This window comes from Lissotriton vulgaris, chromosome 1_1, assembly GCF_964263255.1.
Source record: "Lissotriton vulgaris chromosome 1_1, aLisVul1.2, whole genome shotgun sequence".
Lineage (NCBI taxonomy): Eukaryota > Metazoa > Chordata > Amphibia > Caudata > Salamandridae > Lissotriton > Lissotriton vulgaris.
In genome coordinates, this window is record NC_141685.1 from 1,731,303,289 (window position 1) to 1,731,330,276 (window position 26,988).

A 26,988-nucleotide genomic window follows, 5' to 3' on the forward strand; every position below is an offset into this window, starting at 1 on the left:
ATGTCCTGGAGCCACCTAAATTATCCAACTGTATTTACAAAAACTACCAAAATGTGAGAAAATAGATGCAAAATAGGTTATGTGCGAGACCTAAACATGCCGCCCCTACGCTAGACGATTACAAAAGTATGCACAGGTCTATTTCTGAGCTTTTAAACTCTCCTGACCTAGAAATAGTGGTCTAACTAGAACATTATATCTAGGACCACTGGGATTATGTGGCAGTGATGGGCCAAAGTATGCCGCTAAATTATATGCCAAGAAAAAGCAAATTATGCGGCATAATGCAACACACTTTGTTATATTACGCAACTATTTTGTCTTTTTTAGTCACGTAACACCATCTGGGCAAAGATTCCACCTTATTAGCAGTACCTGTTTAACATCCAAATGCACCAATAAACAAATGAAAGATAACTAGTCAACTATAACTAGTCAACTATTGTAAAAGGTCTTCCACTGCGCTTGAACTCATCGTCAAGCTTTAGTGAGGCTTTCGTGAGCTAGAAGCATGCAGCGCTAGGAGAAAGCAGCTGTGTGCAGAGCGAGGCGCTACGGGAGATAGATGTACAGAGAAGGCGAAGAGACGCCTTATGCGTAGAGCCATCAGGAAGGAAGCGAGGACTCGTGGCATCACCTTACAGTACACTCTTCGTTTAATGCCATCCACATCAACAGAGCAGGGGCCTGTAGAGAGGTCCTGGCAGGCTCGGCTCAGCTCCCTGAATACTGGAGGGGGCAGTGGGGGAGGGGAGATGCCTGGCTCTGGCTCAGCCCGAGGTCCTGTTGGCACCTCAAGCCCATGACTAGCTGAGGCTCCATGTGGCATTGCATGCCCCTCTCCCCTTACCCCAGGATGCGGTGTAATGGCCAGACCTGCTGACTTTAGAAGTGGGAATCGGGTTCGAGTCACGAAGTCACTCAACATCCTATAGTTCTGGACGAATAAGCTTATATTCCCGGGACAATAAAAATGAATGTGACCTTGTGTAAGGTAACTGGAATGAATGACGCCCCTTAACAGGAGACACGCCCATCCAATACCTGCCCTCTCTGAAGAGAGCACACAGCGATGGTCAGCTATGTGGAAGTGTGTAAAGGGGTGCACAGCGCTGAAGGAGGTTACAATAGGTTGAGAGAGGGTGAAGGGTGAAATAACTTGCAATACCACCTACCATTGTCCTGCCCCAACAGCCCCACATAACGCAGCACAGAAATTTAGAAACCGGGGAAAACTTCAAGCATTTAAGCACACCGTGGACTGAGCAGGGGTCCGGGTTCAAGCAGAGTATTATAGAATCTGAGCGCTGGACCCTCACCGAAAAGAACATGTATTAGAGAAAAGCGGTGAGGGGTGACCACCTTGGCGAACAAAAGGCAATAACAGGGGTTGTGTAGAAGCAGGCAGGGAGAAAACAACAAGCGATGTGCGCTCTGTGCTGGGGAGGGGGAGGGCCATTAAAGGAAGGGGGCGCAGAGGAGCCTGTGAACTCGCGCTGAAAGTTCAAAGAAAAGCAGAGATCAAAGAAAGGGTGGGAGGGACATTGGCGAGCGAGCATATTGGGGCTGAGGGAGTGTGCATCCTGGTGAGCTGAATGCATGTGGCAGCAGAGGCGGAGTGCGGCGCGCATGCACAAAGTGTCTGGTGGCAAATGGAGGCTGTGCACAATGCGCGTGGTTGTGCTCACATGCACTGTACCCAATCCGCATTTTAGGGGCACTTTTCAAAGCCCTTACTTTATATCTTGCAAGCATTGCTAACGCAATGGCTCAGCGAGACCGAAAAAGAAGGCCCATTACACGGGCTCAACATTTGCAGGACAAGTACACTAGCTGTGTTTATATTTTAGTGCTGCCCGGTACACATGTACATTGCAGTACAGCGCTGGATGTATGCACAGAGTAGCGCTAAATGTGCAGCACGGCAGAATTGACGAGCAACGAGAGTCACCAAGTTTGTGACTGGGCTCGGTCCACGACGTAACCCTCTGCCTTGAACGTTGTAATCCGCAAGGGCTATAACCGGGGCAAGCAATTCAGCCTGAGATGCGTTTTTTCACAACACGAATTGCAAACTGGGCAGACAGAAAAAGAGGGAGGCACAGGGAGATTACTTGATTTGCCCAGAATCACAGGATGTTCAGTGTCATTGCCGAGTCTCGAACCCAGTTCCCCAGAGTCGCGGTCGACCACCCTAGCTGTTAGGCCAAGTCCTCTCCCCTTTGATTTGTGAAAACAACAAATTCTACAGACCTAGAGAACTGTATTCAAAGCAGCATGAAAACCATCCTGTCAGGTTAGCTGCGGTTTATAGAGTTCAGCCATGACTGAAAAGTTTAGACACAAGCTGTGGCCTAAATCCTAACACTCTTCGGCTTGATGAAGCTCATCATAAAATATAGTCCAACTAAACAATCACTGATTTACGAATTGTAACTCAAATGTACTAAATGGTATTCATGTTTAGCTGTGGAAAAACCACCACTCACCATCAATGTTACAGAAGCAAATTAGTACTTATAGAGCCAAAGAGTAAACAACCATTGGCAAAGCCAATAGGTCTCGCCTATCCAGGAGTGGCACAGAGTGGAGTGCTGCAGAGTGGAGTGGCACAGAATGGAGTAGTGTCAGTGGAGCAGAGGTTAATAGAGTAGAGTATCGTAGAGTGGAGTGTGGTGTGGTATAGTAAAGTGGCGTTAAGTACAGCTGTGCAGAGTAATATGGCGTAGAGTATATTGGTTTTGAGTGCATTGGCGTAGATTAGAGTGCACTGGCATAGAGTGAAGGCGTAGAGTGCAGTGGCATAGAGTGCACTGGCGTAGAGTGCAGTGGCGTAGAGTAACACAAAGTGCAGTGGCATAGAGAAGAGCGGTGCAGAGTAGAGTGGAGTAGAGTTGTGCAGAGTAGAGGTGCGCAGAGTAGCGTTGCGCAGAGTGGAGTGGTGCAGGATAGATCGCACAGATGTAGAGTGCAGTGGCGTAGAATCTCATGGCATAGAGTGCAGTGATGCACCGTAGAGTGCAGTGATGCACCGTAGAGTGCAGTGATGCACCGTAGAGTGCAGTGATGCACCGTAGAGTGCAGTGAAGCACCGTAGAGTGCAGTGATGCAGGGTAGTGTCAACTTGCAGGGTCGTAGAGTGCAGGGTCACAGAGTGCAGGATCGTAGAGTGATGCGGAGTAGAGTGGTACAGATGGCAGTGATGTAGAGTACGGTGGTTCAGAATATATTAAAATGTCTTTGAGTGCAGTGCCAGAGTGCAGTGGTGAAGAGTAACGTAGTGTGCAGTTGCGTAGGAGTGCAGTGGTATGGAGTAGAATGTTGTGTAGTATTGTAGCGAAGAAGTGTAGTGGTACACAGTAGTCTGTGTAGGTGCAGTGGCATAGGGTTTATTGGTTCTGAGTAAAGTGGTGGAGAATGCATTGGCACAGAGTGCAGTGGCTTAGAGACAGCTGCATAGCGTAGATTGCAGTGGCATAGAGTAGATTGTTTCAGAGTACAATGGAGTGGTGCAGGGTAGAGTACAGTGGTGCAGGGTAGAGTGAAGTGGCATAGAGCAGAGTGGTGTAGAGTGGCATAGCATTGATTTCAGTGGCATAGAGTAGATTGTTTAAGAGTGAGTGAAGTGGTGTGGAGTGGTGCAGGGTAGAGGGGAGTGGTATACAGTTGTGGGGTAGAGTGCAGTGTTGCAGAGTGGAGTGGTGTGGTGTGGCCTAGACTGGAGTGGTGTGGAGTGGTGTAGAGTGGTGTAGAGTGAAGCAGAGTGCAGTGTCAGAGGGCAGTGGTGCACAGTAAATCAGAGTGAGTGCATTGGGGCAGAGTGCAGCAGAGTGGCGTAGTGCGGTGCTGAGTAGAGTGCAGTGACAGAGGAAAGTAGCACAGAGGAAAGTGGCACAGAGGATAGTGGCACAGAGTAGAGTGGCACAGACTTAAGTGGTAGAGAGTGCAGTGCTGCAGAGTAGAGTGTCGTAGAGTGCAGTGGTGTAGAGTGGTTTAGAGTGCATTGGTGGAGAGTGCAGTGGCAGAGTGATGCAGTGAAAATGGGCAGACTTCAATAGTGAAGAGTGGCGTGAAGTGTTGTAGAGTATAGTGATGTACCGTTGAGTGGTGTAGAGTAGATTGGTAGAGAGTGCAGTGACGTACATTGTATTGTTTTCAGTAAAGTGGTGTAGAGGTCATTGGCGTAGATTGCAGTTGAAGAGTGCTGCACTATAAAACTGAGTGTAAATGTAAATGTAAATGTATTGGCATTTATATAGCGCACTACTTACCCGTAGGGTCCCAATGCGCTTCGACCGCTGCGAAACCCTTCCTGGCTTCCCTGAGAGATGGTCCCTTAATGGGTATCTCCAGGGTGAGACCAGGCATCCCCGGCGGTCTGGTGGGGCCGTTAGTGAAGATGAGGCAAGCTAATGCCCAGAGTTGCCGAGTGTGATCGCTGATCAAAGTGGGCACCGAGGCGAGAGAATTATCGAGTCCGCTGACCCTGGTCCAGAAACCTGCCGCGCCGGGAATCGAACCCTGGTCCCGGGCCGTCCTCTGCTCTCGGGTCTGCCGCCTCTAACCAGTGAGCCACACTACTTCACTAGTGAGTGAAGTGTGGAGTGATGTATAGTGGATTGGAATGGAATTGGAATGGAATAGAGTGGTGTAGACTACAGTGGCAGAGTAGATTTTTTCAAAGTAGAGTGAAGTGGCGTCGAGTGCAGTGGCAGAGAGTGTTGCAGATTAGAGTGGTGCAAGAGCAGTGTGGCGGAGTAGAATACAGTGGCTTTCAGTGCAGTGATTTAGACCGTAATAGTGTACAGTGGCATAGCCTTCAGTGGCAGAGAGTGCAGTGGAATAAAGTAGAATGTTGTAGTGTATAGTTTTTATTTTAAATTTTTATTTTTGTTGCAAAACAGAAATATTACCATTGACTTCATCAGTCACATATCCATATACATTCTTAGTGTCTCTTCACATTACAGAGTACATGAGAAACGGCTGAAGGTGTAGCAGCACCTCGAAGTCATGTTGTGGACCGGGCGATCCGGGTGACTTGATGAAGAGGAATATACATGTATCGTACAAATTACAGTTTGCATTTTGTGGGTTTTTTTTGTTTGATTTTTTTGCAATTAGGAAACTTAAACCAATAACACATAGCTCGGCATGTGAATAAAGTAGTGTCTTCAGTATCTCGCATCACAGTCTATCTATAGAGGGACCAATCAGACGTTCCTATGCCCCCCGCCCCATTCCACCCCCCCATACCAACCTCCAAATGCAAGTCCCGCCCGCTCCCGTGTATACCGCCCAACAAGCATCCTCATACCCAGTCAATGGTCTTCTTCGCTCTCAGATCCCTCAAGATCGTCCTCATCCAGTGGTTCACATATGTCCCCCCTGTAGGAGTTCCAGGGCTGCCAGACCCCGTTCCATTTACGCGGGTTATTCCTCAGTTTATACACCGCCCTTTCAGTCAGCATGAGCATGTCCATGTTGCGGATCCACTGAGCCAGTGTGGGGAGATCAGCCGACCCCAATTTCTGTGCTATATCCCGTTTCGCCGTCACCAACCCCACTGTAGTCCATGTTTTTGCATAAAAGGTGAGGTCGGTCGGCCCCCAGACATTCAGGAGGCACAGCCGCGAGTCCAGAGTAAGTGAGGTGTGTAGTGTTTGGGCTATGGTGCGCAAAACTCTTCGCCAATAATTAACAATCAGTGGACATTCTCAGATCGTGTGTATGAACGAGCCTTCCACCCCGCAACCTCTGAGACAATAAGGATGATCAGCCCTGTGCAGTTTATGTAATGTCTCGTCCACATGTCCCCTACTGTTGAGATTCCGATGTTGTCCCACTGCGTGAAGCCCTTGTAGCGCTGCAGGTGGCCCAATGCTTTTGCGTCCCATAGAGGTGTAAATTTTGTGATGGTCCCATCCCATTTCAACTTTGCCTGTGCCTTGTACCATAGACGAACAGTGTGTTTCGTAGGTCCAGCAAGTTTTGCCGCTACACCACGGTGGTATAGTGGGGCCAACAAACTGTTCGTACCCAGTTGTACCCTGTCCGCCTTAAACGCTGGGTCCTCTTGCGGGGCGTGTAACCATTGATTAAGGATTTTAAGCTGGGCCGCCCAGTAGTACAGTTGTACGTTGGGCAGCGCAATGCCTCCGTCGTACCACCCCCTATTCAATTTTGTGTGTGAGATCCGGGCTGGTTGGTTGCCCCAGAGCAGGCCTGAAATCTGTGCCGTTACTTTCTGGAGGAAGCTATCCGGCACCAAATGTGGAGTGTTTTCAAGGACGTATAGGAAGCGCGGCAGAGCCATCATTTTAAAGAGCGCTGCCCTTCCTAGTAGCGTTAAGGGGAGTTCTTTCCAATGTTGTACATCACTACGGAGACGGAGTAGGGGGGGCTGTAAGTTCAGTCGTGTGAACTCTGCCTCGTCTCAGGTGATATGAATCCCCAGATACTTGAAAGAAGTGTGCGCCAGCTCTAGTGGACAGGAGTCCGGGAGTGGCGGAAGTGGTCCCCGTAGCTCGAAAATTATTGACTTCGCCCAGTTAATGGTGTAGCCCGAGACTCGCCCATGTGCAGTACAAAGAGCCAGGAGATTAGGGAGGCTCTCTTCCAGATCTGTAAGGTAGATCAGCATATCGTCCGCGTAAAGGGACACTATCTTCCCATTGCGGGGTCCATTGAATCCCTTTCAGGAGTTGCGTGGTGCGAATCGTAACTGCCAACGGCTCCAAAACCAAGGCGAAAAGGAGGGGTGAAAGCGGGCACCCCTGTCGCGTGCCACGGCCTAGAGATATGGTTCTGGAGATGTGGCCGTTAGCCACTACTTTGGCCATGGGGTCTCTGTACAGCATGCGTATCCAGGAGATAAATACCGGGCCAAAACCCATACGTGCGAGCACTACAAAAAGATAGTTCCACTCCACCATGTCGAACGCCATCTTGGCGTCTAGCGAAAGGATCGCGGCCGGTTCCCGTAGTAACGGGATTCGGCCCACTACCCCATGTACCCTGCGGAGATTTAAGGCGGTACTGCGATGTGGCATGAAGCCGGATTGGTCTGGGTGAATCAATTGAGGTAGACACGGCAATAGCCTGTTCGCCAACACCTTAGCGATAATTTTGGCCCCTGGGTTCAGCAGGGAAATAGGTCTATACGACGAGCATTCGCTGGGGGGTTTACCTGGTTTCGGTATTGCTACGATAGCTGCCATCCGTTGGTCCGGCGGCAGCCTACCCTTCACTCTAGATTCTTCATACATATGAAGTAGGGGTGTGCTCAGGGACTCTGTCATGATTTTGAACCATTCAATGGGAATCCCATTGGGGCCCATAGCCTTACCCGGATGCAGGGCGCCGATGGCCAGCTGAATCTCTTCCACCGTCAGGGGCGCATCTATGTCCTTTGACGCCTCCGCCGTCAATTCCGGCAGGGGAACGTGCTCAAGGGCCACCCGGACCTCACCCTCTCCCACCACTGTCTCTGGGGTATACACTTCAGTGAAATAATCCGCGAGGACTTCCACTATCTTGCTGGGGTGGGTGTGGACGACGCCGCATGAGTCAGTAAGTTGTAGGATGTTCCTCCCTCCCCCCTGCCTCTTGTCCAACCATGCTAAAAGTTTACTGGCTTTGTCCCCAATGTCGTAGACCCTGTGTTGCGTCGCCGCAATGTCGGACACCGTGATCCTCCTCAGGTGGTCAGTGAGGCGACGCTGATGGACCTGGAGATCATGGAGCGTGTCTTCCGAAGGACTTGCCATATGTGCGGTATTGGCCCTCTCGAGGTCCAATTCTAAATCTAAGGCCTCTCTTCTGTGTGCCTTTTTATGATTCGCAACAACGGCAATGGCCTGGCCCCTAAACACGGTCTTGTATGCTTCCCATAACGTAGAGGGGGAGTCTACCGAGGACCGATTTTCCTCGAAGTAAAGCCGTGTAGCCTTCTTCAGATCCTTGTTGATCTGGGGAACTTTAAGATAACCAGGGAAGATTGGGAATAGCCTTCGTCGTTTAGTGTCTGTGGTAGTGATCGTCAGAGTGAGCGGAGAGTGATCCGAGATGCCCCGCGGCAGTATGTTTGTCTCGGCCACAGCAAGATGTCCGTTGCTCAATGTGAAGAAATAGTCTATCCTAGAGAGGCTGTTGTGTGTGGCCGAATAATACGAGTATTGCTGCTGATTAGGGTGTAGCGTGCGCCATATGTCCACCAATCCCTGTTCATCTAGAAAGGCCTGGAGCCTGCTGTGTCATGTGTGTGCGTGGGGGGAACCGATCTAGGGTGCTTGTGAGTGCCATGTTGAAATCCCCACCTATGAGTAGGTCCCCATCAGTGAGTCAGCAAAAATCTACCAAGGTCCGGCAAAGCCTCAGAATGTAGTGCAGGTGGTATGTACGTTTAACAGTTTTCCCTCCCACTGCCCATGAACTGCTGCGAAGCGGCCATGAGCATCAGTTGCTGTAGACTTTACAATAAATTGGGACGATTTCTTCTGCAGGATACCTGTACCACGGGACCCCGAGGTGAACTCTGCGTGTACTATCATGTGATAGCCTCTCCTATCTAGAGCCTTCGTGGCCGCTCCCGTCAAGTGTGTCTCCTGTAGGAGAATGAGAGCAGGCCCTTGTCTTCTAATTCCCTGCAGCACCAGCCCCCTCTTAATCTTATCCCCTAGGCCTCTGACGTTCCATGACATGACAAGCAGAGGGTGTGGTGCGGTGTGACTATCTGTTCCAGCCATAAGAAAAACAGTGAGTCGTCATGATGCCCCCTCGCCGAAGGCGAGGCGGCATGCGGAGGCAGGCGTAGGGCAAGTGTGACTTTATCCAACATTCCATTCTCTCATTGCCCCGAATAGACCAGATGCTCTCAGTTATATGAAACATGCCAATAAACATACGTGTGCTTAGAACATGAACCTGCAGGACCAAAAAGCCCCGTAGTGCAAACTTACCCAACTCCCGTTCCCCCCCCCCCTCCCTGCCCCCCTGCTGCACGGACTCAAAACTGCCCGCCCCCCCAACTGAGCAGAGTGCATACCCCATCCCCAAAACAGTGTAATTGCGCGATGGGGTGAGGGACTCTCCGCTGCCGGCAGCCTCTCATTAACACCCTCGGAGGCCCTTCACCCAGTGTCCAATGGCGGGAAGCGTTTACGCAGCATTAAAGTCTCATTATCAAAAGAATGTCAGATGGTCATTGTTCCTCGAACTCTTCCCTGCCTCCTTCTGCTCCCAAAGAATCACTGTTGTCCGGTCCCCCTCCCGAAGCCTGGGAGTCCTGGCGGTGACCACCAGTTCGATCCTTCTTGGGACGATTTGTCCGTCTCTGGTGTTGACCTGGTCTCCAGCCCTCCAACCACTCCTGTACGTTTTCAGGGTTGTCAAAGAACCACGTTTTGTTCTCCGCTACCACCCGCAATCTCGCAGGAAAGAGCACGGAATATGGCAGTTCTCTGGATCTCAGTTCTTTTTTCACCTCGTAGAACGTTCGTCGCCGACGGGCGACCTCCGCTGTGTAGTCGGGGAAAATGGCGACGGTTGCGTTTTGGATCTTAAGAGGAGGGGAGGTTCTGGCCGCCTGCAAGACGGCGTCCCGGTCACGGAAGTTAAACAAACGGGCCACTATGGGTCGTGGGGCTGCCCCCGGTTTTGGTTGACCTCCTGGGACCCGATGGGCCCTCTCCACTGAAAAGAAATTTGACAGCCCTTTTGGCTTCAGCTCATCCGTGATTAGGCTTTCCACGAAAAGATCCATGGCCTTTACACCTTCCGATTCCGGCACCCCTATAATGCGGATGTTGTTTCGCCTAGAACGTCCCTCCTGCTCATCCAGTTTCTCCCGAAGCATTCTATTGTCCTGCGCCATCTTCCCCATTTCCCGTTGAAGTTCTGAGACATCCTCCACAAGAGATTTTGTGACCACCTCCATGTTCTTAACTTTCTCCGACATCTTGTGGAGGTCCGCTCTGAGTAGGGTGACATCCGTGGAGATAGCACCAACGGTCGTTTGCAACTGGGCCAGAGCGTGCATGACATCGTCTAGCGTCGCCTTTTGTCCTCCCGGAGTGTCAGCCGTCTTCCCTCCTTGGTTTTTCCCCGCTGGAGAGACGGTGGGCTTGTCGGAGGTATATCGTTCGATGCGGGTCTGTGTGACGCCGCCCTTGGGGCCTTTTCCCGCCATACCGCTGATTGCCGCGCTCCTCGTGTTCCTACGCTCCAGGATGCGTGAAGCGGTGCGGACGCCCTGCCCAGTCCAGCTCGACAAAGATCAGGTCTCAGTGGTGAATTCTGGAAGGCGAGAGGCGTCGATTATCGCCAGGTGCGTTGCGACTTCTTCGATCCAGAAAATGGCGGACGCCCTCTTCGTCTCCGTCTCTTTGACTCTCGGTACCGCTCGTTTCAACCGCAGAGATGGTCGGAGTGCCAGCGACTGTGCCGTTAATCACCACTCCCTTGGCCAGTGTGGGTCCGTGCCTCCGGCCTTCCAGCGTGTACTCGGTCTGTCGGCTCCGTCTCCTCACGGATACTTCCGGTCCAGGTCTGCATGCACTTCCTGCCGGGTCGACAACCAGGGGAGGTCCCGGTTCAGGAGGTCGGGGTAGGCCGATCCGATGCGTCGATGTATCTCGGTCAGCAGACGTTGGATCTAGTTGCCGCTTGTCGCTGCTTACTCCACCCGGTCCTGGGTTCTGGTACCCTCCTGTAAGGCTTGAAAAAGTGACGGGTTTTATGTCGGATCGACGAAGAGGCCGCTTCAGTCGCGGAGCTCGTCCCTTATGCTGCCGCCATGATCGGCTGCTAGCCACGCCCTCCTTGTAGTGTATAGTTGAGTAAATTTCAGTGGTGCAAAATAGTTGGCATAGGTATAGTTGTGTAGGGTGCATTGTTCTGAGTAAAGTGATGTAGACTAAATTGCCGTAGAGTGCAGTGGCTTAGAGTAGATTGTCATAGCGTACTGTGCAGTGGCATAGAGTGGTGCAGCATGGAGTGCAGTGGCAGAGTGGAGTACAGTGCAGTAGCATAAAGTGCAGTTGCGTAGAGTAGATTGTTTAAGAGTGGAGTGGTGCAGGGTAAAGTATAGTGCAGGGTAGAGTGCAGGGCGTGGAGTGGCAGAGCACTTTTTGATGTGGAGCACAGTGGCATACAGTGCTGTGGCACAGAGTGCAGTGGCGTAGAGTAGATTGTTTCAGAGTAGAGTGAAGTGGCATAGAGTGGAGGGGTGCAGGGAAGAGTGGAGAGATATAGAGTAATGGCATAGAGTGCAGTGTTGCAGAGTAGTTCTGAGTGGTACAGAGTGCAGAGGCGAAGAGTGCAGTGGTGTAGAGTAGGGTAGACTACACTGGCGTATAGAGGCATAGAGTGCAGTGGTGCACAGTAGATTTGAGCGGCATAGAGTGCAGAAGAGTGGCAAACAGTGGTTTAGAGTAGAACAAAGTGGCGTGGAGTGGCGCAGAGTGGAGTGGCGTAGAGTGGAGTAGCATAGTTGATTGTTTCAGAGCAGAGTAAAGTTCTGTAGAGTGCAGTGGCATAGAGTAGAGTGTGGAAAAGTGCAGTGGGTCTGAATAGATTAGAGTGGCTCAGAGTGGATTGGTGTAGAGGTCAGTGGCATAGAGTGGCAGAGAGTGCAGTGTTGCAGAGTATACTGTCTTAGGGTGCTGTGGTGTATAAAAGAATGGCGCACAGTTCATTGGCGTAGAGTGGAGCAGAGTAGAGTGGTGTAAAGTGCAGGCGTGCAAAGTTAAGTGGCATAAAGAGCAGTGGTGCAGAGTACAGTGGTGCAAAAAACAATAGAGTGGCGTCGAGTGCAGTGATACAGAGTAGAATAGAGTGACAGAGTATAGTGGTGTAGGGTGATTTGGTGCAGAGTAGATTGGCGTAGAGTGCATTGGTTTCGAGTAAAGTAGGGCAGAGAGCATTGGTGTAGAGTGCAGTGGCATAGAGTGCAGTGTTGCAGAATAGGTTGGCATAGAGTGGAGTGGCACGGAGTGATGTAGAGTGCAGTGGCAAAGAGTGCAGTAGTGCATAGTAGGGTAGTGTGGGGTAGAGTGCATTGGCATAGAGTACAGTTGTTATAATGATTGTAGAAAATGAAGCACACTCATGTCAATGCAAGCATCAGCAGAAAGTTGTGTGCAAATGTACGTATTAAAAGAGAAATACAGGACTAAGCTATTTGCAATAGTAGAATTAAAAAGAAGGGCACATTGAGTCAGGAAGCTTCAGTAGAATCGAGATGGAAAGTTACAGGCCTGCATTGTGAGAACAGGTCTCTCAGAAAATATGTAGATAAGGTGGCACAGGATAGGTGGGAGATTAGGCCTTGTAAAGTAGTAGACATGTAGGGAATAGAGTAGAGCATTGTTAGGCTTTAAAGAGAAAAGCCAAGGGCAACCGGTAGTACAAGCGGTAGTTTAGAAGCATAATCAAAATAACACATGCACATGTATTGTATTTCATATACACATAATTAGCTTTTTTGCAAAAATGATTTCTTTTTACCTCTTCGCTGCTCATGACGAGCTCAGCTCGTCATGCAGTACATTGGTCGTGTGCTCATGACGAGCTGAACTCGTCATGATCCATGGAATATAGGAACTTCCAGCACAGGAGGGGAATTGCCTTAGCAGTCATGTGGTTAATATAATGATGTTTTAAGCAGATGTGTAATCCAATATGCAAATATATTACATATTTACGCTGAAACGTGTATAAAAGAAACCTGCCGCTAACTGTAAATTGAAGCTCAGATTCCAGTTCCACTTAACTGTCTGTCCTTCAAAGCGCATTATTAAACCTTGTACTATATTGCCAAAAGAAGTTGTGTTGTCTTTTTCTTTCATTCATTCAGAAACAGAGCAGAATGGAGTGGAGTAGGAAAGTGTAGAGAAGATTGCAGTGATGGAGTGTGGAGTAGTGCAGAGTAGAGTGTAGTGGCGTGGGGTGGAGTGGGGTAACTTGTTGTATGCATATAAGGTAGCATCCTACCATTACAGACAATTGAAAGGACCCTTACATTTGCAATCACAGTTTTACTCAAAAAAAGTATACATCGCACAAACGATAATGTGTAGAAATGTCATCACCCAATGTACTGATTTGATCAACAGCACAGTTCATTTACAGACATTAAAATGTTGTTGTGTGCTTAAAAAAAGATAACTTGCAGTCTTCCTCAAGCATATCCCCCCTAGCTAGCATGATGTCACAAATGATTATTATTTTTTAAAGGATTTATAACGCGCACAGCTACCCAACAGGGTTTCCCGGCGCTGAAAGTGGGACAAGCAAGAATGGAGCTCCGTTTGCATTAGGCCGGACTAAAAAGAAAGGTCTTTAGCTTTTTTCGGAAAGCGAGGAGAGATTGACAATTCCTGAGTTCTAGCAGAAGGAAATTCCACAATTTTGGTCCCAGGAAGGAAAACGAGCGGCTCCCGTATGAGTCAGCCGTCAGCCGTACTCTGGGGACTGAGAAAAGAGAAAGATTGGCCGATCTTAGGTTGTGAGAGGGTCGATAAGGCTTGAAAAGACTGAGTATGTACACAGGGGCCAGGCCGTAATGTGCTCTAACCATGTAGCAGAGGGCCTTAAACGTGATGCACTTACTAACCCTGAGCCAGTGGAGTTGATGGAGCAGAGGGTAAGCAGAGGCATGCCAAGGCAACCTAAAAAGTAGGCGGGCTGCCGCATTCTGAATGAGCTGGAGATGGTGTACAGAGGTCTTGTCCGCACCAAGATACAGTACATTACCATAATCAAGTCTGAAGATCACTAAGGCCTACAGGACAGCCCTCTGAACAACTGGTGGAATTAGCCAAAGAATTTTCTTTAACCACTTGAGGACCGCAAAGCAGGCTGAGGTTATTCCCGAGATCTGAGCAGCGAGGAAAAGCTTGCTATCAATGGAAAAACCCAGGTTCTTAACCTTAGGAACCTGGGTAGGCATAGGTTCCAAAGAGACATGCCAATAGCGGGCTCCCCAAAGTTCAGGATTATTCCCCAGGATGAGAAACTCAGTCTTAGAACCGTTCACCCTTATAGCATTAGTGGTCATCCACAAGGATATATTACGCAGACCAAGTTAACGTAAGGAAGGATCCTGGTGTTAAGCTGGTAATAAAGAGAAAATAATCTGTGTATCGTCAGCATATGAAAAGATGCTCAACCCAGATTTTTCTGCAATGTCTGCCAAAGGGCGAACGTAGAGCTAGAAAAGCAGAGGACTCCAGATTGAACCCTGCGGAACTCCTGATGTTAAGGCCACAGGACTAGATTTAGCAGTGTGAGGGAAAACTTGAAAGGAGCGATTCTTTAAAAATGTAATCCGCCACTGAAAGGCTACACCTACAATGCCAGAGCTTTCAAGGTGATCCACCAGAATAGAATGGCGAGACTGTGTCAAAGGCAGGGCTCAAATCCTGTAGGATGAGCGCTACTGTGCCACCACAGTCAAGCTGCTGCCTAAGGTTCCCTGTGACCCCCAACAGACCGGGACGAAAGCCAGACTGTGATGGATGAAATCGCTTATGTTTTGTCACATGTACAAAGAGCTGAGAGTTAATGTGTTTTTCCAATATTTTGGAAATAATGGAGAGGTGAAATATAGGCCTGTAATTTTACCAGCAAAGAGGATCTAAGCCAGTCTTTTTCAACAATGGAAGCACAAGAACGTGCTTCCAATTACAATACAACTGGCCCAGTTTTAGGGAGGCATTAAGAAGCTGGGCAATCCCCTCGAAGGTCAGCTCGTCCATGCAAAACTCTGCTCACTTTGAAGTCAGAGAAGGAAAAATAAAAGCCAAGCTCCCTGGAAGACACATCCTGGCAATTGACCTCTGTCTTTGAATGGACAGCATACGTGATCAGGTAAGAACAAGATTTTAAGGGCTGTTTATAGAAAGCGATGTTGTGGAAAAATACAGTAAACCTGGTTTGGGCAATTAGAAGGACGAACTCAAGCTGTACAGCCTAAAGCAAATGAAGCCAGAAAATAGAAAGAAGCCAGAAAATGTGAGTTACAAACCACAAAGCCAAAAGTAAGCAACGAGCCTAATGCACTCTTCGGTAAACTTTCTGAATGTCCCCAAGATGTCTTTAACAAACCTAGAAACTAACCGCAGAGAGATACTGTATTTCACACATGAATACCTTACTGCCGAAATTGTTGAATTAAACGAACTCATTATGACAAGCGAAACCTTGTCCAGAACCATACCTAACCTTTCAACAGTCATTATGAGCTGTACGGATTGTAGCTGTGAACAAGGTTTGGCACATGCCCAAAAGAGTACTCCGCCTTACCACGCAGGCTAAAACTCTAATCCGTTCAGCAAAAGATGATGATTAACTGTGGAGAGGAGAATTTAAAATATTCTGAGACTTCTGGAAAACTGATTTAATGGTGCTGGAACGGAAGAAGATATTTCTCAGTTTTAAATAATGTGTGCTTAACATCATGAACATTCTTCATATGAACATTTCACTTTACAAAACAGTATTTTCTGAACTTGCTAAAATACAACCAAACTAGCCCTGACTTCATCCTGAAGGAAAAACCCTTCTTAGGGAAACAAAAATTAATTATATTGGCTGAAAGAAAGAGATATATTCAAAACTGCATTCTTTTGAGTTAAAACATGGCAGTGCAGACAAGGTCTGGAAATGTACATAGTTCAGAGAACCACTTCATATTAGTTGTGCAGTGATCACATTGTAGTGTCTAATGAACAGGCATTAATAAGAACTGGAAAATCCAAAAGGTCCTACTTGCGCTTTCAGTTATGAATCCAACTGTTTGGCTTTTACAAGCAGGAGCAGAGAAGCTGCGAGGTGTGTTGAATCCTATCAGCATCACAGCGGCTCAACATGGTTGCCAAGGATGCCAAAGGGTAGTTCTCAAACCATTAGAGGAAAGCAAATTTGACAGCCTAGCAATTTATTGGTTTGCCAGAAAATTAACCATGGTGTCTTGCAGTGAAAACATAACAAAAAATTAATGCAATATGTATGCAATGCATGTATGTATGAGATGAAGAACTTAATGGGGCAAAGAGTGCGGTCATTGCCTACCTATGCATTCACTGCAATGGAACTACTTTCTAAGTGGCAGAAAGATACACCAAACAGCCAGTAGCATGACGTGAAAGATTGACTCTGTTCTAGGGTACTCCAAGAAGGGACTGAAGCGGTATCATAGCAGTGGCAGAATGGGGCAAAGGAAAATGAAAATGTTGGTCTTCTAGGTGATGGATGACCTTTTGTCTTTCTTAGTTCGCAGGGTGTACCCTGCTGCTTCCTACACTTCCCAGATTATAAAACTGAGATCTGGACTGTAAGGTAGTAGAACAAGCATTTGCAATGCAATAGGCCGAGCATTACCGAAAGTTTGAGATATTGGTTTTGCAAATAATAACAGTGTGGAGTGGTGCAGATAGATTACAATGGTATGGAGTAATGTGGCATGAAATGCAGGTCATAGATTGTTTCAGAGGAGAGCGCAGTGGCATAGAGTGCAGTGGTGCAGATTAGAGTAGCGTAGAGGGGATTGGTATAGAGTGCACTGTTCCAGAATAGAGTGGTACAGATTAGAGTGCAGTGTTGCAGAGTGGAGTGGCATAGAGTGGAGTGGTGCACAGTAAAGTGTAGAGGCCTAGAATGGAATGGTGTAGCGTGCATTTGCTTGGAGTGAAGTACAGTGGAATGGAGGGCATTGGCATAGAGTAGAGTGGTGCAGATAAGAGTGGTGCAGATTAGAATGGTGCAGAGTGGAGTGCAGGGGCTTGGAGTGGTGTAGAGTAGAAAGCAGAAATCGAATCCTGGTGAAAGGATAGGGTCACTGGAGGTACAAACTCTAGCTGGACAGTCTAGAAAAAATAAAGTCAGCAACCAAGCATATGCGACTTACAAACAGCAAAGCCATTAGTAAACAATAGACCAAATGCATTCCCAGTGAAGCTTTCTGAATGTCCCCAAGAAGTCTTTAGCAAACCAGACAGCTGCGTTATTTGATAGGTTACAAACTAAAAATGGGGTGGGTAGTAGTGTTGTGTAGGCACAGAAGCTTTAGCTTGCAAAACACTCTGAAACTAATCGGCTGTCCATTGCAAAGATACAGTAAGAACAAAATAGAATCCAGTGCTCTCAAACACCAAACCATGCTATAAGCAAATCCTGGTGATCAATGTGCGGGTCTACAAGACCTAGACCTTGTCCTCACCTCTCTTGAACTTCTAGCACGGTATCGAGCATGGTGACTTTTAATACAAAGTACAGTGGGTGGTTGTAGAACTTGGTGATGGTGCTGATGGGCGTTCAGTCATCGGGTCCACCGTTCCAAGGTCCTTGTCAGTCATCGGGTCCACCGTTCCAAGGTCCTTGACACAGAGGATGTCCACAATTTTAGAGCTCTTTTACTCATAGACAGGGATGCAAGTATAGCCGCTCTGCAAGATCTGTGACATGGTGCTGAAGTCACGCATGGTTCTCCGCATGAAGCAGTCCTGACCCGGCATCAGGGTGCCCTTCACAGTCATATTTCTCAGAGCATCTTTACTGAACTCCTCCTTCACAAACTTGTTGTAAGACTCACCATTGCGCATCATGTCCGCCACTTTATCTGACAGCAGGCATGGACTGATATCGTGACGGAAGGCCAGATTCAGCAGTTTGCCAAGTTGGAAAAGAAAGAGGGAAAGTAACGACCATACACAAATGCCAGCCAGAGGGTGCAGACGCTCAGCTCCAGGCACGAGTATGAAGCGAGAGCTGCTGGAGCCAGTTCACCTGGCAACAAGAGACAGCCCACTGCCAAAAAGATGGCAGGCGCTGGTAAACCCAGTGCCAGGTACAGCAGGACATCAGCTGCTGCATTGGCCACCACTGCCAGGATCGATGTGGCAACGAGGGCCACAGTGCCCCATCGTTGCAGTCGCTCCAGTCACTTTGCATTGCATCGCTCTTTCTGGGATCCACATTAGTGCAGTACATGCAGCTCTACTAGTTCTAAGCTAAAGGAGCAAAGCTGCAAGCCATGTGCAAGACCACTGCCGGAGCTGCCAGGATACCTAGGAGGCAAGATGGAGTACTTGGAGCCGACTTGCCATCAACTACCACCACAGCACCAGCGAAGGTATCCCAGGGCTGGTCCAAAGCTGTCCTTGTGAAAATGTGATATAGCCATGCAGGAGCCCCCTCTGGGACAGCCACAGTCACCAGTCCCCAATACCCTCCCCATTCCTGTGGTTCCAGCTGCCATAGCCCCTCATCTTGGGGTCCCAGTCCTCAGCAAGCTGCTGCTAGACCACCTCCTGCGAAACCCAGCCAGCCCCAGGACTCATTAAGTAGACTCTCTCCATTAAGGCGAAGGCTGAAGGAGCACCCAGGGGAACACAGATGACACCCCCAATAAAGGATGCCCTTTGGAGATCTTTGAGTTGCAAGCCCAGCAGCGCAAGGGGCGGGGCGTCCGTCATTGGGCCCGTTGGGAGCACAGTAGGCACCAGCAGCCTACAGCCCCAGTCTCCTGATTCCACCATAGACTGGTTGCCCAACACCATATTAGGTGGAGCAGAGTTGCAAACACACCCCGCACACCCATTCAACTCTCATTGGTCTAAGAGGGAAAGAGCCACCAATAAAGAGAGGGGGGTCGAATTAATAAATTGTAAAGACGCTGAAAGGAAAACAGATTAGAAATAATAGGATTGGTAAATTTTATTTTTGCAGTTTATTATCAGGCACGTGTCTCTAAAAATTATAGTTAATTACATCACATAGGAAAAATCTGTCAGTCAGAGTTAGCAGTGTCAAAATAATTATACAAGTGTGTCTGCCTCTGACACAGCAGAAGGAACCAAGAAGCCCTCCCCACAACCAGAGACGGACTGCCAATTTGCAGCATGAAAAATATAATTTAGAAAAAACAAAAAGGATTTGGGCGAGCCGTGTTATAGGGAAGTTATGCGTCTGCCATTATTGAAGCTCAAAAGCAAGTAAAACAAGGGGTATCAAGACTCTGGCCCAGGGGTCCACACATGCTGTGGCTAGTGTGGCTCATTCACCTGCATTGACAATCAGCCCCCCTGTGAAATGAAGCCGCAAACGGGAGGAAGGCCTGACAATCTGCTATGGAGCTGACCTCTGACAGTTATGTTTTACCATTTCCTGTCTGCAGGTGTTCACGTTATGTGGAGCTGTAAATCAGGGAAAGTGAGATAGAGAATGAAATGAGGAATAACCTACAGGCCACACTACAGAGTCTTCCTCAACTCAGCAGAAAGGTCCTGGTTAATAATCACGACACCGAGTAAAGAATTAGAAAAAAACATCTATTTCTTTACCTTTGGTATAATCGAGGCACCCGCGCTTTACTTTTAACATCAAAAGTAAAGCACGGAGGTGTGGCGCCGCGGCCAGGGTGACTGACGCTGGAATCTGGGGATCACGGTTCGATCCCCGGCTCCGACGGCAGGTTAGCCCAGCACCATGTGACTCTGGGCAATAGCTTGCTTAATCTTCTTGACGGCCCTCAGCGCCTAGAGACCCATACGGGTGTATGTTCGCGCTTTACAAAATGTGGATTATTAAAAGTAAAGAAAAACATGAGGCGCGCGCGTCACGTCTGTCTGGGCACGATCATTGCTCCTCCCACGGCCTATTGATGTCTATTACACGCTTGGTGCGCGTAATAGACACCAATAGGCCGTGGGAGGAGCTATGCGCGCGCCTCTGGCCAATTGCATGCAGTCTTTTACAATAAGACGCACGCAAAGGCCAAAGGGGGAGCTGAAAAGGAAACGCATGCGCACGAGCGTGTGCGATTCCTTAGTCAGCTCACATTCCCCGTTTTTCACCTCCAAAATGCCTCGCGCTGCGCGAGCACTGCAGCACAGTTCACCGCTAGGCACGAGGCCTAAAAAAGCAAACTGGAATACCATTTTTTTAAGAGGGGAAAACCCACGAATCAGGCAACAAAACTGTAAGAAAGAACAGGCCAAATCAGAAGGAAAAGAGGCAGGCTGGACAAGGTGCAAAAAACAGATTGAAAGAGACCAGTAAGAAACATCCACTGTAAGCAGCTGGCAAGAACAAGCATTGTTTCAGAGAACGGAGTACTCCTGATCTCCTTTTATTTGGCAACAGGTTGAATAACCAGTAAACAGGAAAAAGGAAATACAATGTCTCTGTTTATTTGGGCTAGTCTATTCAAAGGAATTCTTCGTGGTATCCTTTACGCAAAGGAAATCCAGTCCTAAATTCGCAAAAGGAAGTTTACTCTCTTCCCACTGGGTGAGTCTTCTTCGTACGTATCATGCAGCGCCTTTGGAACCAGCACAATGAGCATCGAAGAAAGACGCCGCCAGTGTGACAATCCACCTTTACCTCAATTGCGTCACTCTCTGCCTTAGCGCAGGCATAAGAGGTGGAGCAAACGGCCACTCTATGTATGCTTCCTTAACAGGTATGCAAACAGCTCTGATGTCAAACTAGACCTAAAATAATAGAGTGTACTTATCACTTTCTACACATACTTTCAAAATATATTTCAGGACACTTTTTGAATGGTATACTAACTGGAATGTGCAGGGTTTAGACAATCTCTCTGTATGAATGTTCTTATATCAAGTAACGCCATAGGGTGGTGTCAAAATACTAAAACCTAAACAATGCACAAACAGAAATTTACCGAAACCCTACTGCCCACTATACTAACAGCCCATTACCCACAAGCAATAATTCACACACTCCAGCCAAGCCATTCAAAGGGCTCTTTGGACTCTGCTCCAAAGCTACCTTCAGCAGGTACGTTGCGCAAACGTATAGCTTCTAACAAATACCCTTATCTGAGGGTCAGTAACCTTTCAAGTGTTTATGCTTTCTTACTAGTTTCTATTGTGAAGAAGAGCTATGTGCAACAAACATGCATACAACATGATGAAATAAAGACAGTATTAAAAACATTACATGAACGTTACACGAAATTCTCAAAAAATAGACACCATCAGGACATTACTGCTTTTATATCTTTGAGGAACTTTGCGCATTTTTCAAATCAAATCATTTGCTAAACATTTCCCAGATACATTTTTGGTTTAAATCATTTTTATTGCATTTCAAGAAATAAAACACAAAGCAAGACAGGCAGTGCACGTCTCGGGGAGTGTACCCCGTCTCTGATTCTCGACTCCCCCCCCCCCCCCCATGGTCGGTCATTGTGCTAACTGGAGTGGGAGATGTGTCCATGAAAGCAGGCGTGGGCTGGGTGCTGGGCGGCAGAGCCTCGAACAATCCCAACAGATATATTTTAAGTTTAATTCAGTGGTATTTTCATTTCTGCAATCTAAGTGTATGCTTATTAGCATTTTCTTTTTTTGTGTAATTGATTATTTTGAATGATACTTTAGTTAGCGCAGCAATGGTGTTTTCGTAGATATGCTTTCAGACCAAACCTAGAGGCCAAAGATGTCATTGCATCCCAGCTGCTCAGTTCCAAAAAATATAACCGCGTCAGAAAGTCCAATTGGAAACATTTTTTGTTTTAGATTGTCAGTGCCACTGCACCTGCTGAGCCACCTGAAGCTAAGACCCTCTGCAATAAGCACTCTTGAATGCGGTACAGTCAAAATTCAGCGAGTGATACAGGCATCAGAAGAATGTATGAATTCACTTCTATAATTGTTTGGTTAATTTTAACCACTGAGATCTGAAGGTTGCATAGAAATCTTACTATTAGTTATTGGAAGGACATTCTGCCTGAATACAGGGACAATTTAGTCAAATTTAAATTGTATGCCAATAGCTTCAAAGTTTGTAACCCTCCTTGTGCAAACCACACAACAAAAAAGAACACGTGAAAATTATGGGCACTGAAGTCACGATACAGTTTAAAAATATGGTAAATTATAGATTATCAACTGGGTGCGAAAAATGGGAGCACCCTTATGAAACGTGTCTTGGGAGTGGACAATCAACAAAAATAATGGTGAACACCCAACAAAAGCAGCAAATACCACAGCACGTTTAATGATTCAATAAAGAGACACAAGATGTGCCACTCGGTCAACTGGCAGTAAAGTATTTCTGGCTCAAACTGTAATGTTTAGATGTCAACCTTGGCAAATGTGGGGAAACGAATACGGGTTTATATTATCATTCACCAAAAAACTAAACACATTTGGCATGTAAAATATGCACTTTTGTGAAAGAAAGGACTTTTTACTTTCAACTTGTCTTGGAATGGGCTCAGTACTTCAACAGCACGAAGGGTCAACAAAGGAGTTTTTATTTTAAGTAACATACATTTAGATCCATAAATTACGCCACGAGCAATTTATGCACAAAAATGTCTGCAAACAATGTCAGAACATATTTTTCAGACCACATTTTATTTCTATCGGGTATCACAGGGCTATGTATAAAAACACAAAAGGGAACTAGAATATCCTTTATAATACACAAGTCGTTGCTCAAAGTATAGAGTTGCAAAAGATAAATTAGAATTTTAGAATAAAATACATGCATAAAATTGCTCCAAATATACGGAATGTCCCGAAACAATGTGTGTAAAATTAATTTCTATGTGTTAAAGTTTACAACATATATATTTTGCAAAAGGATTCCAGCACTGAAAAGTAAACTGTATGGGTGTTATCCTTGATCAACAGGTTCCACCTTGTTTCCTCCACACTAAAGATCAATTTCAATCATAGACTAAAAAAAGAATAAGGATTTAATAATTGAAAATCACAGACCAAGACAATTTGGAAAGTATTCAGCAAATTGAATTTTACTCTTACACAGGTTGTATTAAAAAAAAATCGATACGGTCACATAAGTAAGTCTACAATAAAATATAAGTCATACTGCATTGTATCTCCAAAATCACTTACTGCAAGAAACCAAATCGATCTGTGACTTTGTAAATAAGGTAGTCTGCATCTTCCCAAGGCTCAATCTTTGCACCATCTCTTCCCTAAAATGACAAAAGGAGAAATAGTCTTGCGTCACAAAATGCTGACTAACAAACTATGCAAATAAACCTTCTTTGTGTACACCATCAGAAGGCTGCAGTGTGATTGGATGAGGAGTCATCAGAGAGAGCACAGGTGTAGCACTCCCGGCACATTGCCTGACAACTTCTGAAGAAAGGAAAAGCAAAAAGAGTTTCATAGTCCCCCCCCCCCCCCCCCCCAACAGCTGTACCTATGTTGTCAATGGACAAGGAGATAGACCAGAATGCGTAGGGAAGTCCTTCAGTCTGAGAGGACAGCTAACTGCTGCTCTCCAAGGCCAGGCAATCTCCTGCCTTTCCTTCAGCTATCAAGAATTGCTGGTATTGGAGCAGGTATGTAAGGAGCAGGGCCTCAGTGAAGGGAGCTACCTCATGTAAATAGACTTATTCAGTTGTACCATCGGTGGTGAGAGCTAATTAAAAGAAATAAAATAATATAGTGGTCATTTACTGGAGACAGGTCTTGGCCTAAATAAAACTTTGCTTGCGTCAAAGAGAACATCTGTACCACTGGGGATTTCAGAGTACTCTTTAGAAAGCTTGATAAATAAATGATAAAATTAGCATGAAAAGGAGGCATCCATACCCTAAGCCACTTTTCAAAATGTCATAAAAGGATGATCTCCCCACTCCAACATTTTAAATACATGTGAAGGAGTGCACTTCAGCCATGGCTGAGATTCAGAGTGCTCCTAAAAGATCGTTCTTTTCTTCAAAACAAAGTAAATACCATGCATGGTTTCTGTTGGAAGTCTGTATCGCACATAACCTGACTGAAATCAGGTTACTCACTCTTGTGACTTAACAGTGGGACACAAGTTGATTAACGCTGTTCTCACATTTCCAGAGGAACTCCTTGCTTCTACTGTGCTCTCCCACCCAGGTCTGTCGTGATGCAAGAGAGACAGCAAAATGGCATCTGGCGGTCTCACTTGCCTTACTTCCTTCACTCATGGGTCTCTACAGACCCATGGGAGGTGAAAGAACAATTGGCGAGTTCTACTGCAGCCAACTACCATATTCCTTTTCAGACACGGGTTTCTGCAGACCCACACTGAAAGGGAATTTAAATCTCTGCTGACAAGCACTACAATAGATCCACTTAGCACATCTCTGTCTTGATGCTCAAGAAGAGCAGAGAGCATGGCTGCTGACAGAAGAAATGGCGTGGTGAGGGTGGGTGACAGGAGACCAAGTACAGTATAATTTTTGGTTGGGGTGTGGGGTTTGGAGAGAGATAGAAGAGAGGGCAGTAGGGTAGGTGGCAGGGGACCAGGTATAATGTTTTAGTATTTGGGGGGGAAGAGGAGGTATTAGAGAGGGTGGTATGTGGAGGGGTGGCATAACATCAGGTTTTTCTCTGCAGAGGGTGATGGCAGTGGGTGTTAAGTCCTACCAGACTGAACGTCCTGGATGTCCCCTCCCTGTGGGCCATCAACCCCCTCTGTCTCAGTTTCATTCTCTCCCGTATCCCGAGACATACTGCCCATAAGAACTGCCCACTCTATTAAACCCTCCTCTAACTTATCGTCTCTGCAGGTCTTTTTCATATACCGCCCGGGCCCATTTTATCATATCTTTGTACTACAGTTCTATGGAGGGCGTCCTCAGGCTCATCCATGCAATGGCCACCCTCCGCTTTGCCAATGCCAACTGCAGGAATTTCCAACATATCCTGTCCTCTCTTGGTTTCTTAACAATACCCAATGCCAGACCTGTGGGGTAGCCGCCTGGATCAGCCCGGTCACCATCCTCATTCGTTCTGCCACCTCCTGCCAATATTTTAGGATCGCCTGGCATTCCCATGCCATATGGAAAAATTATGCACCATCTTCCCCGCACCTGGGACAGGTTGCTTTCCTCCCCACATATATTTAGCTAATTCTGCTGTGTTAGGTACGTTCGATGCAAATAGTTAAAGTGTGTTAGTCTAAAGCTTGCATTGCAGGACACCTTTCGTGCTAATTCACATGTTGCACTCCAAACCGTATCCCCTAAATCTTCCTCCCATGGCCTTCTGGCAGGGATTTCCCTCAGTCCTCTACCCTCCCGTAATGTTTTATATAGAAAGGTGACCATATGCCTCGTAGTTCCTGCCGTTAACAAGAGTTGTAAGGTGGCAGTCTTCTTCGGGTAGCCCGTCCATATTTCTCTCACTGTATGTGTTATTTTAGCATATTGAAGGAACTGGCCCCATGTCACCCCAAATGACTCCTGTCCCTCCTAAAATGTCAGACATGTCTCTCCTGGGTATAAGTCCCCTAGTGTGACGCAGGCACCCTCCCTCCATGTCTTGATCTATGTGACAAAACGGCAGCAGCAACCAAATATCTAGGTCTCTGGGGAAGGGTGGTTTCTTAAACACCCTCTTAATTACTCGTTCCCATATCTCCATCATTTGACTTATGAGGTTCCCTCGGTGACCCTGTTTCCCCAGCAAGTGTAGTTCATTAAAGAAAAGCATTCCATGCATTCCCTTCAGCAGTTTTTTTCACCATTGTCGTCTTCTGTCCCTCATTGAGCAACATATTGCAGTTTGGAGACATAATAATACAGTCCTAAATCTGGGGGATCCATCCCTCTCTTATGTGTATCACAGTTAAGCTGTAAAAGTGCAACACTACTCCTCTTGCCCGCCCACACCACTAGTGTCAAGAGGCTGTCCAGTTTCCGAAATACGTTGCAAAGTTTAAACATATTATTAAATATGTTATAGCCTAAAAAGCAACAACAACATTCTTGAAATACATGAAATCAAAAACACACAAGCATAGATTGACAATTAAATGAACAAGGCAACAACTAGATGTACTATAATGCTATGAGACCTTACTGGAGGCATCCTTACTGAAGGCAAACGTGAAAAGCTCTGTGATGATTTTTTAAAGTGCTACCGAGATGATAAATTGCTCAAGGAACTAGACAAACGAGTATTGGCATAGCCAATAGGTCTCGGCTTTTCAACCTTATAAGTGTTTAGTTATCCAGCACAATATCCTTGGTGCAACGACATCAAGTGTTGCATGGCTAAACACTTATAAGGTCCCAAAGGTGAGATCTATTGGCTATGCCAATGCTTGTTGATTCATGCCCCTGTCACAGAACCCAGGCGACAGAGAAGAAACAGGAGTTAGAGCCAGCTCTGTGGCCATTTCAAATGGCTGTGTCATTTCAGCATTCCTTACATTCTGTGAGTATGCCACCGTATACAATTCTGCAACTTTTTACCTATGTGCTGAGTGTCTCAGAACCCACAGAGCTGCATTGTATTTGCAAAAATGCCAATAAGGTACATGAGTACATTCCAAAGTTAGTCCCAAATGACAGCAGCCGCCCTGCTGTGGTTTTTCTGTTTTAATCATGTTCAGAATTATCTTTCAGGTATATGAAATAAGTGACCCTGCCGGTACATGCAGGAAGCAGAGCAGGCGCCCTAATATGGTCAGCAGGATGGGATTAAAGAGGTAGCTTACAGAGGTGCGCAGTGTGTACACAGGGCAGTGCACAGGGTAAGGTCCACTGTGGATAGTCTGGCCAAGCAAAATCGAGGTCATTAGGAACACAGTTTCCGTGCGCCCCTGTTGAGCAGTGTGATCCAGCCGGGCACAACACTGTTTTTGACTACATACCAGTCGCACTAAAGCAGCCATTTGCTGACTAAATCGGGGTTCTGCATCTGTTTTTTGAGAAAGACACATTTAGCATTTGTTTTCCAAGCTTTGACATAAAAGTGTTTAGTTTCCCAAAGCCTCTAGTCTTTCTTCGCATGAAGAGCAGGATGGTGAGTTCAAGTCAAGTCAAGTCATAAAATTTGTATAGCGCACTACATACCCAGAGGGTTTCAAGGCGCTTAGGAAGGGGAGGAGGATTATTTGTCAAATATCCACGTTTTAAGCTGCTTTCTGAACGCTAGGTGGTTCTGGGTGAGGCGAAGGTAAGCGGGGAGTGAGTTCCATGTTTTAGCAGCCAGGTAT

At 46.9% G+C, this 26,988-nt stretch overlaps 1 protein-coding gene and 1 pseudogene across 1 annotated transcript in view; both read right to left on the bottom strand.

Annotated features, from left to right (window-relative positions):
* The window catches only part of USP6NL (USP6 N-terminal like), a 927,917-nt gene that overhangs the window by 529,726 nt on the left and 371,203 nt on the right, over positions 1-26,988 (bottom strand). The window contains exon 3 of the mRNA XM_086918996.1: positions 22,893-22,975. Coding sequence (XP_086775122.1) covers positions 22,893-22,975 — 83 coding nt within the window. The remainder of the gene's footprint in view (positions 1-22,892; positions 22,976-26,988) is intronic.
* LOC147751116 (metal transporter CNNM3-like) lies at positions 17,218-18,560 on the bottom strand (annotated as a pseudogene).